This window comes from Enhydra lutris, unplaced genomic scaffold (genome assembly GCF_002288905.1).
Source record: "Enhydra lutris kenyoni isolate GAN:26980312 unplaced genomic scaffold, ASM228890v2 scaffoldscaffold46, whole genome shotgun sequence".
In the NCBI taxonomy this organism is placed as follows: Eukaryota; Metazoa; Chordata; class Mammalia; order Carnivora; family Mustelidae; genus Enhydra; species Enhydra lutris.
Genome location: NW_019154130.1, coordinates 495,880 through 509,986, shown reverse-complemented (window position 1 = coordinate 509,986; position 14,107 = coordinate 495,880). Strand labels below are relative to the sequence as shown.

Sequence of the window (14,107 nt, the reverse complement as noted above, 5' to 3'; positions counted from 1 at the left end):
GCTGTCACTACCTCTCACATACCCCCTGCCCCACCATGTGGCCTGTGTGTGTCCTGCATGTCCCCTGGGTCACCCAGCTCTGACCTTTAGGCTCTGCACCCTTCCTGAGGCCCCCGACCTGGTCCCCAGCCCAGGACCAGGCTGACCCAGACCATGGGACCCCCAGGCATCAGCACGGATGTCGACATCTCAGAGTGTACGCCCCGGTGCTCCCTGTCCTGGAGGGAACCTGCAGCTGGATGGGCGGAACCAAGCAGGACGCTGACCACCGCTGTCACCTCGGCCGCAGCCCTGACCGCAGGCCGCAGGAGACATGCTGGGCGCCCTGGTAAGCCAACATGCCCGAGGACGAGACAGGGCTTTGCCCTGGGGTGGGGGCAGGGGTATGCGATCCAGCCCAGTTCCAGACCCCACTCTCCCGCGGCTGGATGGGGCACCACTTCCCAGGTGTTTCCTACGACACCAGGTCTCACCCAAGTCTCGTCGGGAAGACGGCCCCACCACAACCCAAATGCTCTGGCCCCATGGCCCAGACAGATCTGGGTAATAGGCACGCGAGTGTATTTTTATAGGTGCACTTCTGCATGTAGAATGTGTGCATATGCACATGGCCGTCTATGTGCGCACGCGTGTGTGCAAGCACGTCCATCTGCATGCGTGTAGGACAGCACAAACGGAGAGATGCATGCACACGCGTGCGCACACACACACATATGCGTACACATGTGCACATGACGTACAGACGTGCACGCACACACAGCTGCGGCTCTGAAGCACACAGAACCAGGACGTGAGCCTCGCTCAGGAAGAAGGTCCCCGAGCCAACTGCAGAAGGCGCCTTTCAGACCCTCATTACAGACCAGAGCCTGGGTCATGGGCTCTCACGGCCTGGCGTCCAAGCCAAACCAGGTTGGTAGAAAATCACTGGATTTCACATACTGAAAACAGATTTTGATTCTATCCGGATCTGGCTGAGAAAGTAGTCCATGGGGACGCAGAGGCCGTGTGACATTCCCCCCACCCCAGGCCAGCCAGCCCCCGCGTGCCAGCGCTGCTCCTCCACAGACTGGAGGGTGGGGACGGGTGAGGGGTGGTGGAACCAGCAAGGAGAAGCCCGGCCTTACCCTGCTGCTCTCGGCCACTCTCTGCGCAGCTTCCCGGGCCATGGCCTTGGCGACAGACGTGGAAACCGGGGTGCCCTGTGGCTGCGGGAGGATCCGGCTGGGTGAGGGGGACCGCCTCCCTGGGCCTGAACCCTGCAGGCTGGGCGGCTCCAGCATGTGCCCGTGGGCCGGGGCCGGGACCCCACCCTGCTCCCAGGCCCTGTCCATGGCGACGTGGGGACCCAGGTGTTCATCTTTGGTATCAGGGGCTCCGGCACTTGCTAAGGGCTTCGGTGTGGGAGCAGTTCTCGGGTGGGGGGTCGGAGGCACCAGGAGGTCGGGGGGAATGGCAGCAGGGGCAGAGTCCATGGACTCGCCCTGGGCAGAGAGGGTCCGCACGGTCACGCCCTTGGCTTCCAGGCTCCGCAACCGCATGATCTCCACAGCTATGCTGTCCGCCACGGGGGAGATGACCTCAGCCACCTGTGCACAAAGAATGCCCATCACAGGCAGCCCGCCTGCCCGTAGCCCCACCCCCTCGCAGTTGGTGGAGGTTCTTGGGCCCCAGTGGGGGCCAGGCCTTTCATTCCGTGTCCAGGTCCAATCCAGATATAGGTGCGGGGGCCTCAGAGGCATCAGAAACCAGGTATAAACTGCCAGTTGGATAAGGGGAGAGGGAGCCAGGCAGAGGCCAAAATGGGCTTCCTGCTGTCAGAGAGGAGACACTTCTGCAAGAGCATAGCCTGCCTGCGGGCTTCCCCATAGAGGGGGAGCACAGGGGAGTCCTAGGGGAGGAGGGGGCACAAGGGAATCCTGGGGGGAGAGGGGAGCACAGGGGAGTCCTGGGGAAGGAGAGGAGCACAAGGGAGTCCTGGGGAAGGAGAGGAGCACAAGGGAGTTGGGGGAGCACAAGAGAATCCTGGGGGAGGAGGAGGGCACAAGGGAATCCTGGGGGGGAGAGGGGAGCAGAGGGGAATCCTGGGGAAGGAGGGGGAGCACAGGGGAGACCTGGGGAGGAGGGGGGCACAGGGGAGTCCTGGGGAAGAGGGGGAGCGAAGGGACAACGCCCCTGAGGGTGGCCTTCTGGAGGACTAGGCAGGAGGAGCTCAGAGAGGCACCTGCATCTGATGCATCAGCCCTGGGTCCTCTGGGGGAAGAGGATGGAGGTGGGAGATAAGCAAAAGCTTCCTCAAGCCCATGTGTACCATGTGCCAGGACAAGGCTGGGGCCCATACAGGGTCCCTACGGCGGGCTTTAAGGACACAGGCACTCTGGGAGCCAGGCCAGCTGTGCGTGGATGTGCAGATGTCCCCCGGCCCCTCTGGCTGATACTATCAACTTTTCAGCAACAGCTGGTGGAGTTTGTGAGCCCGTCATCACGGGAGGCCTGATTTTGCGGGGCTGAGGGGTGAGTTATCAGCGCTGAGGGGAGAAGAATTGGCACTGCCCACGGAAGGTCAGGCAGTGGCCGTGGGAGCAAGGCAGAGAGAATTCTGGGAAGGAGGAGCCACAGGAGAGAAGGGGGCCATCCATGGGGGCCCCGGGGGGCCACTGCAGGTGCTATTCAGGATGTACTGGTGGATCTTGCTGGGGGAGAGAGGGATGCGCCCCCACCTCGTGCTCAACCCTCCAGGAGCAGGTGCGGTTCAGTCCCTGGCAGTCCCCACGCGATCCCCCAACCAGAACTCACCCTCTGCCCTTTTGCATACACGCCGTAGCCAGACACGTTGGCCCCATTGGACAGCCCAGAGGTCGTCAGGGCGGGTGGCTTCCAGGAGACCTGGATGGTAGCGGGGGTGGCCCCAGCATGGACGGTGACATCTTGTGGGGGCGCCGGAGGGCCTGGGAGCACAGAAGACAGTGCTGTCAGGGCACGGCCCTCTGGCAGGTAAGTGGCCGAGAAGCTCACTGCTCTCACCTGGAAAGCGCTCTGGGTCAAGTCTCCAGGACGGGAGGCGAGAGGGCATGCCACACCACCCCGGGAGGGTAGGGCAGGGCAGCAGGAGGGCAGCGGCTCCTGGCATTCACCGCAGCCCCGCGACTCACCTGGGCGTCCGTCCGCCCTCTGGGACCACCTACGCCCTGTTCCCAGTCTGCCAGCATAGACGTAATTACCCAGGGTCATGGGACTAGCTCAGGACGCATCAAGGAGAGTCCAGCCTTGGGCAGAGGAGAGAGCTCCCTCCCTCCCTCCTTTCTCCCCTCCTTGCTGCTCCCCCCTCCCTCCATCTGCTCATGGACTTGAGAGAAGATAGGTGTGGACCACATGTTACCCATCTTCCCACCCCGTGGAGGGGAACAGAGCTGAGCAGCTGTTGTGCCGTGGCCAGTCTGAATGTGCTGTGTGGCGTGAGCAGCTAGTCCAAGCCATGCCGAGGCCGTGGCCATGGCCCCGGTCACGCTGGAGGCTCCCAGGGACAGCAGGATGGCCCGTGCTGCCTGCCACCCTTTCCTCCACGTCTGTACACACTTCCCCACATCCTCCTTTGAACACAGCATTTCACTGGGAAAGGAACGTATTTCTAACTGCCAGGAGGACGTCTCCAAGGCCCACAGACTGCACGACCTCGCAGTAGCTCCCCCAAAGTTTGCACTTCCAGGGGCGGGGGGGGGCCTGTCCCCTGAGGAATCTCTGCATGCCACGCACTTCTCTTCACTGTGTCCTTTCCCTCATGGGATCCTCACGCGGGCCTGGGGTGCTAGCATGCCCCCACTCGGCACGTGAGGAAGTTAAGGTTCAAGGTGCTGAGAGCGGGCTCACGCCCACACTTCCCTGCAGACCATGTGCAAGGGCAGAGATGAGTCCGCTCTTCGTAACACGCTGTGATAAATGGCTTCAAGACATCTGCACAGCCTGGCTCGGAAGTGAAATTCTACCAGGACGGTTAATTTAAAGATGACGTATTGCCGAAGAAAGGTGTGTTCAGAGTCTGACCCAAAGAGCCGGTGTCCCATCCTTCCCTATTCCCCCAGCCACTCTCCCACTCTGCCCTGATTTGGCTACGGCAGGATACCAGGTCTTGGCCTTACAACCAAGACAGCCAGTTGCATCATGCTAAAATGCAAACAAGGCAGAGGCAGAATAGGATGGAGATAAGAAAGTGGGCACTAGAGCCTCCCCGCCCAGGTTCAAGTCCCGGATCTGCCAGTTACTGACATGGAACCTTGGAAAATGGTCTTTTATTTAGTTAGTTTATCTTAAAACAGACATAATACAGTGCCTGTTGGCAGCAACGGCCAGGAACTAAAACATCATCACGATTATTACTTTACTCCTGCTCAGACAGCTGTGTTCAGTTTCCAGACTTCTGTTTCAGTAAGACATGGCCCTGTGGCCAACTCCTGGTGGAACACGGGCAGAAGCGACGGGTGCCATGCCCAGGCGAGCCCACTGAAGGCTTCCCAGGTGAACCTGCAAGGTCCTTCTCCCTCTGGTTGTCTGGGAAGGAGGTGATCCCTGGGGGCAACCTCAGGAGCCACAGAGTAGAAATGGTGAAACCAGGACATGGACATACCTGGGTCCCCAAATCACCACCGGAAGAAAGCAGTCCGTCAGGAAAATCTGCATCAGAGCCAATCACAAGCCGACTCCAGAGACATCACGGCTTAAAACATACAGTAAATCATCAATACAGCCAACTCCATTAAGCTGCGAGATTAAACGGAACTGATGTGTGGGTACAGTGCTCGTAACAGTGCACGGGCTCAGAGTATGTGCCACCTACATGCTCACTGCTATTGTTTCAACTTGACTCCAAAGGCACTGGGCTCCTCACCCTTCCATAAAAGATCTTGAAATCTCCACCCTCTACGTCAGAGGATTGTGCCCCTTGTGTCTGGAGGGCACAATCCTTTTAGTCAGGGTCACTTGTTCTGATGGCCGTTGGTAGTTGGGTGGGTCTGATCAGACTCAGGGGATTTTGTGATGATGAGTCTGGTCTCTGTCTCTGAGGGGGACTGTTCTTTCCTAAGCACTCACTGCATCAACCCGAGTGCTGTCCATCTCCCTTCCCTGTGATCGGTCACTGTGGCGGACTCGCCCCACCGAGCATGAGAAAGATCATGGAGGCCCTCAGCCACTCAGCTATATCACTGCCAGGGCTCTGGGAGACATTGTGGGGCACCACTTCCCCATATCTCCCCAACACTGCCCTCCTGACCTGGTAGCATCATAACATGAAAGCAATCAGTGGTTCTTGTCAGAGCCAGGCCGCTCTCCTTTGCTGATGAATAACACCCAGCAATGGGAAAAGGAGCCATGCCTCATGGTGGAAATCGGCACCTCAAACCACTTCATAAGGCCTCCCGTGAGTATGCCCTGTGTGATTCAACCTATGCTACAGGGTAGAGAGAAAGTGGACAGCATGTGATCTGTACCTTGAAAGGAGGGAAACACAATAGCAAACCCTACACTTAACCAAATTCCTCTTTATTCTCCCTTAGAAGTCTGCCTGGCTCACTTGTACGAGAGATGGAGTCCAAGCAGGAAGTGATGGTCTTGCTGGATTGTGGAGTTAGAAGTTGGTGTTCGGTGACGGTGGACATGGTAGAAATCGAGGAGAGTGGTCTCAGAGAGTGACAATCCAAGGCAAGAGGATCCGTAACCTCTGTGAGCCCATTCCCCTCAAACTATTCGGTGACCCTTAAATCATGCCTGTGCTGAGCCGGCAGGAACACAAACAACATAAAGGAAAGTAAACAGCCAGAAATCTGTAGCATTTAGTACTGATTCTGGCAGCTGCCTAGTGCGACGAGGAAAAATTTGGAGTTCAAGTCCTTCTAGGTTAGAGAAGCTTGAGCTTGCTGTTGGAGACACAGAAGGTCCATATCACAGAAATTGGGATCATACCTCAGGGCTAAGGGCCACATTCTAAAGGCAAAAATGAAATATGCTCACCGAAAGAAAGCTGAAAGAAGCATCTACAGGATTTAGATATGTCACAAGTAATATAAGTGTTAGAATAAACTTCAACACTCTGTAGAGGTGTTGTTACAGCTGTTACTGAGGAAGAGAACAGAATCCAGAGCCTCTCCAGGGCACAATCTACAATGTCCAGTACACAACGGAAATCACCGGATGTGGAAAGAAATGAGAAAATAAGGACACATAATCAAGAGCAAAAACAGTCAGTAGGAGCAGGCCCACAGATGACCCAGGTGTTGGAATTAGCAAAGACTTTAAAATACTTATTAAAAGTAAGTAAAAGAATGTATAAGCAAAGATAAATGTGGTAGATGAAGAGATGGGAATCCCAAGAGTGATAAGTAAATCTTAAAAAGAACCAAGTGAACATCCTAGAATTGAAAATTACAATGATCAAAAGAAAAATTTCATTCAATGTTCTTTTTTTTTTATTTAATGTTCTTTATAGCAGATTGAACACTGCAAAAGAAAGAAGAGATAAACTTGAAGACAGAATAATATAAACTATCCTGACTGAAACATGAGGAAAATGATTTTAAAAAATAAATAGGAGTTCATAAATTTGTATGACAACAGCAAGCAATCTGACTTAGCTATAATCAGATCCTCAGAAGGGAAAGATAAAGTAGAAAAAATCTGTGGAGATATAAAGTCTGAAATTTGAAGATAAACTACCATCACTACCACCCTTAGATCCAGGAATATCAGTAAATTTCAGAAAAGATAAGTGAAGTAAAAGTAAGCCTAGGCACATTAGAGTCAAATTACTAACCATCAAAGACAAACAGAAAAATCTTGAAAGGACCAGAGAATGAAGGGGACAACAGGAAAGAGAGCTGACTCCTTACACAAATAGGAAAAACCAAGAGAAAAGGAATGATATTTGTATAGTCCTGCAATTAAAAAAAGTCTAGAATTCTATATCCAGAGAAAAAAAATATATTTTTAAGTTTTATTTATTTAAGTAATCTCTACAGTCAACATGGGACTCAAACTCATGACCCCAAGATCAAGAGCTGTACACTCTTCCAACTGAGCCAACCAGGTGACCCCAGAGAAAAGATATTTTTAAATAAAAGTGAAATGATGAGATTTTATTTTTTAAGATGACTAAAAGAATACTGAAAGAGAAGCTAAAGGTGGTTCTTCAGAGCTTAAAGGAAATCATACCAGCTGGAAATATAGACCTACAAAAAGGGATACAAACTGGTAGAAATTGTAGATATATTAGGAAATATAAAAGGCTGTTTTTGTCAAATTCTTCAAAGGCGATTAAAGCAAAATAATAACAATGTATTGAGGGGTTTACAACATATGTAGAAGTAAAATATATAAAAACAATAGTAAAAATGAAGAAACATAACTGTAATTATACCTGGTACTATTCTTTCCTTGTAAATACATTGTTATTAATGTAAGCTAGTTTTTAAAAAAGTTTAGTTATGTGAGAGACAAAGATAGTGACAGAGATAATGAGAGTGAGCATGAGTGGGAAGGAAAGGGAGAAGCAATGTCTCTGCTGAGCAGGGAGCCCTACACAGGGCTCAATCCCAAGAGCCTGGGATCATGACCTGAGCCAAAGAGCCACTGGGCCACCCAGACACCCCTGTAAGCTAAGTTTTAATAAGTTAAATATGCATGTGTTACTCCCTTATAGCAATCTCTAAAACAAGAATACAAAGAGTTATAGCCAAAAAAAAGTCAATAGAGGAGGAAATGGAATAGAAAAATACACTTAGTGTACCTCCCCCCGCCCAAAAAAGGCAGGGAAAGATAAAGAGAAAAACAAGACAAATGAAAAGCAAAGAGCATATGGCAGACTTAAACCAAGTCATACCAGTAATCGTACTAAAAGTAAAGAAACTAAAGATTCCAATTAAAAGGCACAGATTGTCATATTGTTATAACGCCACGACCCAACTGTAGACTATTCATAGGAGGCATACTAAAAAGAAAGATACAAAGAACTTGAAAGTTTAGAAAAAGATATAACATGTAAACACTCAGCATGAAAAAGCTGGTGGTCATATGAATATCAGACAAAGTGGACTTCAAGACGAGAAGTAATACCAGAGACAACGAGGGGCATTTCATGATGAGAAAGGGGTCAATTCAACCAGAAGAACTAACAATTTAAATGTGTACATACCTAATAACAGGGCTTCACGATATATAAAGCGAAATGAGAAAACTAAAGAGAAAAAATAGACCTATAGACAATTCTCAATAGCTGGAAAGACTGAACAGACAAAACCCAGTACGAGCATGAAGATTTGAAGAATTCTATTAACAGGACTCTCGTGCCCCATCTGGGAAGTGGCTTGCCCTTCCTGCAGCCACTGTGCACTCTACACACAAGCTTCTGGTCGTGATCTGCCTTGAATCCTGGGGGCCACAAATATCAAGCCAGCCCAGCAGGCAGGGGGACAGTATAGCTCAGGAGAAGTTACAGCCCGTCTCTCCTCACTCAAGCACCCGGTACACTTGGCACTGGGAGGGTGGGGGATGTACAGGGCAGTGCTTAGCCCAGGCTGAAGGGAAGAAGTCTGGCCACCTCCACTGGGCAGGGCTGGCCTCTGCAGGGACCACAGGATCCTGAGGCTGCCAGTTGGAAATGATATGCCTTGTTTGTCTAAGCCCTTTTGAGAGTCTTTTTCAGAAGATGGTGTGTGCAGTGTTGCAAACCCTAAAGATCATCTTCAATTCTGATCTGAAATCTACCTCTGAATCCAGCTTTAAACAAACCCACATCTAGAACTGAGGTACCACAGTGGCTCCCACTGAAAACACTACATTCCCTGCCCCCTACAATTCACACGGCCAGTGTCACCCTAGAGCACACACACCACCCATCCCTCTGCTGACAGCTGTCCCTGGGACGAGCTCTGTGACCTTGTGACCCCACCCGTGATGTCCTGTTTCTAGTATCGGCTTGCTGAGGACCCACAGATCTGTCTCCCTGTGTGGGGGGTGTGGCTTCTCATAAAGGGGGGGACTCTGGAATGCATGGTGCCAGCCTTCTGGCTGAGTGCATCACTCTATGCAGACCAGTTTTGAGGGCCGGCCCTGCATCCTGGAGCTGATGTAAGAGTTCAGGAGCCCCATGAACTCTTTCAGGGTCTCCCGTGTTCCCCTGATCACCTGGCTCTGGCACTTTGATCAGCCCCAACAAGGGACGCTGATTATGCTATCAGGCCTCATTAGTCTTAAGGACAATGGTCCAGAGCTGAAACCACTCCAGGATTTTCCTCAGCACTTGCTTCTACATAAAGTGAAATCACAGCTGAGGGACAGGGTTCTATGGGTGAAGGAAGACTTAGAACCGCTGTACCGCCAGCCCCAGCCCAGTCCCTGCGTGGGCCCAAGGATGCTGACAGCATGGGGATGGCTCTTCCGCCATCATGTGGGGCTGCTCAGTATAAGTCATACCCGACATGAGTTCATGAGTTCTCCCCACACAGGGAGAAAAGAGGCAAGAGGACTGCCTGGAAAAGACAGGAGGTGGCGATCTCCCCGAACTTCCATTCACTGCACTCACCACAGTCAGAACATCGTCCACTATGTCCCCCCACCCCAGAATTCATGCTGAAACTCTAACCCCTTGGTGATGGTGTCAGGAAGCAAAGCCTCCGGGAGGAGCTGATGTCATGACCGCGGAGCTCTCAGAGGGCCATCACAGCCCTTACAAGGGAAGCCCCACGGGTGTCCCTTGTCTCCTCTCCCCTGTGAAGACACGGGAGAAGATGCTGCCCATGAACCAGGACGCGGGTCCTCTCCAGATCTGACTCTGCAGCACCCCGGTCTCAGACTTCCAGCCCCCGGGGCCGTGAGGAGCGGCTATGTGCTGTGTTTGGGGGTCAGGCAAGGGCCAGGATGTCAGGGACGGGGAGCTCACCTGTGGGACGTATCCTGGGCTCACATCTGGACCCCATCCTCTCTGTCTCACTGTGAGCTTCTCTAGAAGCCCCTCCTGGTGGCCCCAGTGCCTGTGTTCCTCCCCTCCCCCGAGCCCCGCCCCCAGCCCGGTGCCTGGTGTTTCTTGTTTCTTGACCCCCGCACCCCCAGCACTGACCACGTGACCACACGGTAAGCATCAAGGCAAAGAGTGTTTTCATTTTCCCAGTATTCCTGGTTGACGCCATGGGCAGTCAGGAAATCAAAGCATCACGGAAGACAAGTGTGCTGGCCCTTTACGAATTCCTTCCTACTCAGACATCCCTCCCTCCTTAAGGTAGCGTCTGCCCCACCTGCCTATGACTTTGATGCTGTGTAGGTCAGAGTCTAGTTGATGGTGGGTTTTGCAAATGCTGGAGAACACAATGAAATAGAAGTGAACCCATCACGAACCAAGAAGCCCATCCCGTGTTCAATGGGAGACTTGGGGCAGCGTTGCAAGTGCTCCTGGAGAAGAAATGAATTGTTTGTAAAACCCACTGACCAGTGAGGTTGGGCGGGGCCGGATTACTTAATCACAGGGCTAAGTCCAACAAAGAGGATGCTGAGACAGGCGTTTCCAGGGGATCTCGTGAGTAACCCAGGACGAAGAGAGGCTCTAGAGGAAACAAATTATGCCCCCAAATATTCTTACAAAAATCACCTTCTGTGCTCTGAGAAGGCTGCTCTTCCCCCAAGTGTCTGAGTCTCCACCTGGCATAGCAAGCCTGCTCGGAAGGGGCGCCACAGCTAAGACCAGCACCACGGAAATTTCTGGAGGGCGGACTGCCCCGTGGCAGCACCGGGAACCCGGAAACAAGCAGACCTGGCAGGCCTGTGCACCTGATCCGCTCTTTACGATCTCCTACGATTTTCCGTAGCAGACACGCCCAGAACCCAGAAGAGCATCGACAACAGAATTTCACGCCTTCTCCATAAATTCAGCCACATGTGTGATCTCAGATGAGAGAGAAAGAACGGTTTTGCAGGAGGGTAGGCACTTGGCTTGCTGTCCCACTCCACGAGCACACATGTGGGAGGGACCCCATGGGGCAGAAGTCCTCTCGCGCCCCCGAGGGAGGCCTCACCACCTCCTGTCTTTTCCAGGCAGGCCTCTTGCCGACGCCAGTGTGAGAAACAGCATCTTCAAAAACATGGTCCCTAAACAAAATCCACATAACATCCCCCCGTCTCTCACTCTCTCCCTCACACACACACATTGCTGTGTCTCCTTCCAGAACAGTGCTGGCTGGGTGCCGTCTTCCCTGCCTGCTCCCTCGCCCTAGCCCTCCCCTCTCCCTTGGGGTCCCCATGGGAGGACGGGCCTCACCTGCAGGCAGCGTGGAGAACTCCACAAAGGCCTCCTTCTTCTCCCGTTGCTCCAGGGGCAGCTGCCACGGCATCTGGTGGGGCTTGGCCAAGACCTTCACCTTGTACGCCATGTTGGGCCTGAGGTTGAGGAACTGGTACTTGTACCTGGCGGCCTTGACAACGTCGAGCTCCTCCTCGTTGAGGAAGATGACGTGGCTGTAGTTGCTGTTGGTGGGCAGCCAGGAGAGCTGGGCGGAGATCTGGGTGATGTTGTCCACCCTGAGGTGGGATGGGGCCACCACCACGTCCTTGCCCACCAGCAGCGTGCACTGGAGCTCATCCGAGCTGCCCCTGTTGGTGATGCATTGCACAGAGATGCGGTAGGTACAGGCCGCCGTGTTGAGCTTCTCGATGAGGGCCTTGGTTCTGCTCCCCAGCATGAGGCTCAAGCGGGTCTCCTGGTCCACTAGCACGTTGTAGCTGCTCACGGTCCCCCAGCCTGGCGGCACGGCCGGGGGCTCCCAGGCCACAATGACACTTCGGGCGAGTTGCTTGATAAGGGTGATTTTTCTAGGGTAAGGCACGATGTCTTCTCCGATCTCATCGATGTTCACGCCCAGCGTCCCTGCACCGTTGTCCGTGATGCCGGCGTCTATGTGAGTGGGGGCATGGAGGTCCAGAATGTTCTCCCCCTCCAAGCCGATGCTGGCGTGGTTGATGAGATTCTGGTCCTGTTCAGTCCCCAGCGTGCTGGCCAGGCGCGACTCATTGTCCTGGACAAAATCCACAAAGTTGGAGGGCACCAGACCCCTCTGCCCGTCCAGGAGCTCACCTGTTGGCACAAGGGCAGTGAGATCACCTGACCGTCCCATCAGGGCCCCCGAGGTCCCGCCCCATCATCTGTGTGGCTCCTCAGTGGGGCCATCCGGTCGAGCAAGAGGACTACAGTGGATTCCATAGGTCTTTACAGGAGTCTGCCCCAAAGGACCCTGCTCCTTGCCACCTGCTACCCCCGAGTCCATCAGGCAGGACGGCCTCCTCCTTCATGCTTATCCTGAGCTGACACCACGGTGTTGACGTTGACGCAGTAAATGTCTCAGACAGACCAACAAACATGCATGGCATGAGGGCTTTGGAAGTTAAAAAAAAAAAAAATACCATCTTCCTATTATCTTTGCCAGGATGATCCTATGAACAGGAACTAAAAGGTGACCTTCCCCCCTTGCAAAGCACTGTGTACGTTCTAATGAGGTCCCCAGCGTGCCACCTGCGGTGACAGAGAGACCACCCGCGTGATGCCACACCACGTGTAGGTCGAGAGTCAGAAAATGTCATCAGATTAGCTCTTGTGGCAGCCGCAGGGAGAACCCGTTCTTATTTTGTGAAATGTTCTCTTTATAGCTGGGCTCAAAGCCTACTAGCAGCAGGGGCCGGAAAAACCGAGATGGGTTTGGAAGAACCTCCGAGATGACACGGCCCGGACAATCTTCTGGCACCAGCAGGACAGGGATTCCCCCCAGTACCTGGCGGGAGGCTGGGGGTGCTGATGCTGGGGGCCCCCACCTCGGGGGACGTGGGATGGACCCCGAGGATGGCATGTGACCATTTAATGGGCCCTGGATTCTCCCGGAATGAACGGGGACGCCGACTCTGCTCCTGGTGCTCCGTCCTCTGGAGGGTGTGGGTCTGGAGATAGCCCGCCTGGCTCGCCCCAGCACGCTCGCACAAGGGGAGGGGTGAAGACGACACTGACGGGGATAAGCAAGCCCGCCACACAGCAGGCCCTGTTCCAGCCACCCTGCACCGCAAGTCCCCTAGGCCGGCCCAGGGGTGGGCACGTATGCTCTCTATTCTACCCGGAGGGAAGCTTCCCCCTGCCGCACAGACAGCGGACCCCTGAGCTCTGCGGCCCCGCGTGATCAGGCCTCCAGAAAGCCAATGTGGACACAATGCCCGGTGTGACTATTCCAGAGATTTTGAGCCGGGGTTTTCTGGTGGCCGCCGTGGGCACGTGTTTCTACACCGGTCTGAAAACCAGTGAGTGTGCTGTGAGCTCAGGCTCTGTTGTTGCCTGTCGTGGAGTTTCTGGGGTTGCCTGCCCACGGTGTAGCTGCCGTCCACCAGATCAGCAGAAGCCACCAGACCTCGGGTCCAGCAAACACTGGCGTGAAAGCATCTCTCAGCCCCGAGAAAGCTCCACGGGGCCACAACAGAGAAACGTGCTGGCTTCGCAAGAACTTGTCCTGCTCAAGGGCGACCATGGGAAGAGACCAAGACCCTTCCGTTCGTACAGGCCAGCCGAGCCTGTACTCAGGCTAACAGGTGAGCGGGGGTGAGGGGGGATATGGCGAGGCATCCCAGAGGGAGGTTGTCACATTCCCCGTCGCAAGCTGGGGGAGGGATCCAGCAGGACGTGGGCCAGACAGCAGCAGGAGCCGGAGGTCGGTGGGGTTACCCTGAGCCCGTAGAGGCCACCACCCATCCTGCTGGGGAAGGGGTCAGCTGGGGGAGCCCAGGGCGCTGGGGCTGTGAGATGGGAGAGGCAGGAGATCCCCTTTGGGACATGGTATGGGCAGCAGCCACGGGGCGAGGAGACCCTCCTGTAGAGGGCCGTAGGAGCCAGGCCCGGCTGTCAGGGCCCCTAGCAGACTAGCAAGGTGGGTGGCCCGGCCCCAGCACGCTCACCGGCCCGCACCCCGACTGACCTTCATAGAAGCCGTCCTCATCCATGTCCCCGTAAACGTAGAGGTACTTCCCTGCCGTGAGGGGCAGCTCGGCCTCGGGGTTCTCATTGGGCCCGTCGAAGGGGTTGTAGCTGGAGAAAGGAAGGACAGCC

The 14,107-nt window shown here is 54.2% G+C and overlaps 1 protein-coding gene across 4 annotated transcripts in view; it reads right to left on the bottom strand.

The window, feature by feature from the left end:
- The window catches only part of LOC111156398 (RIMS binding protein 2), an 88,750-nt gene that overhangs the window by 23,963 nt on the left and 50,680 nt on the right, over positions 1-14,107 (bottom strand). For all 4 annotated transcript variants that reach the window (XM_022517253.1, XM_022517254.1, XM_022517255.1 and 1 more), the window contains 4 exons: positions 13,977-14,086; positions 11,291-12,103; positions 2,794-2,945; positions 1,125-1,586 (listed from right to left, as the gene is read on the bottom strand). In XM_022517253.1, coding sequence (XP_022372961.1) covers positions 1,125-1,586; positions 2,794-2,945; positions 11,291-12,103; positions 13,977-14,086 — 1,537 coding nt within the window. The remainder of the gene's footprint in view (positions 1-1,124; positions 1,587-2,793; positions 2,946-11,290; positions 12,104-13,976; positions 14,087-14,107) is intronic.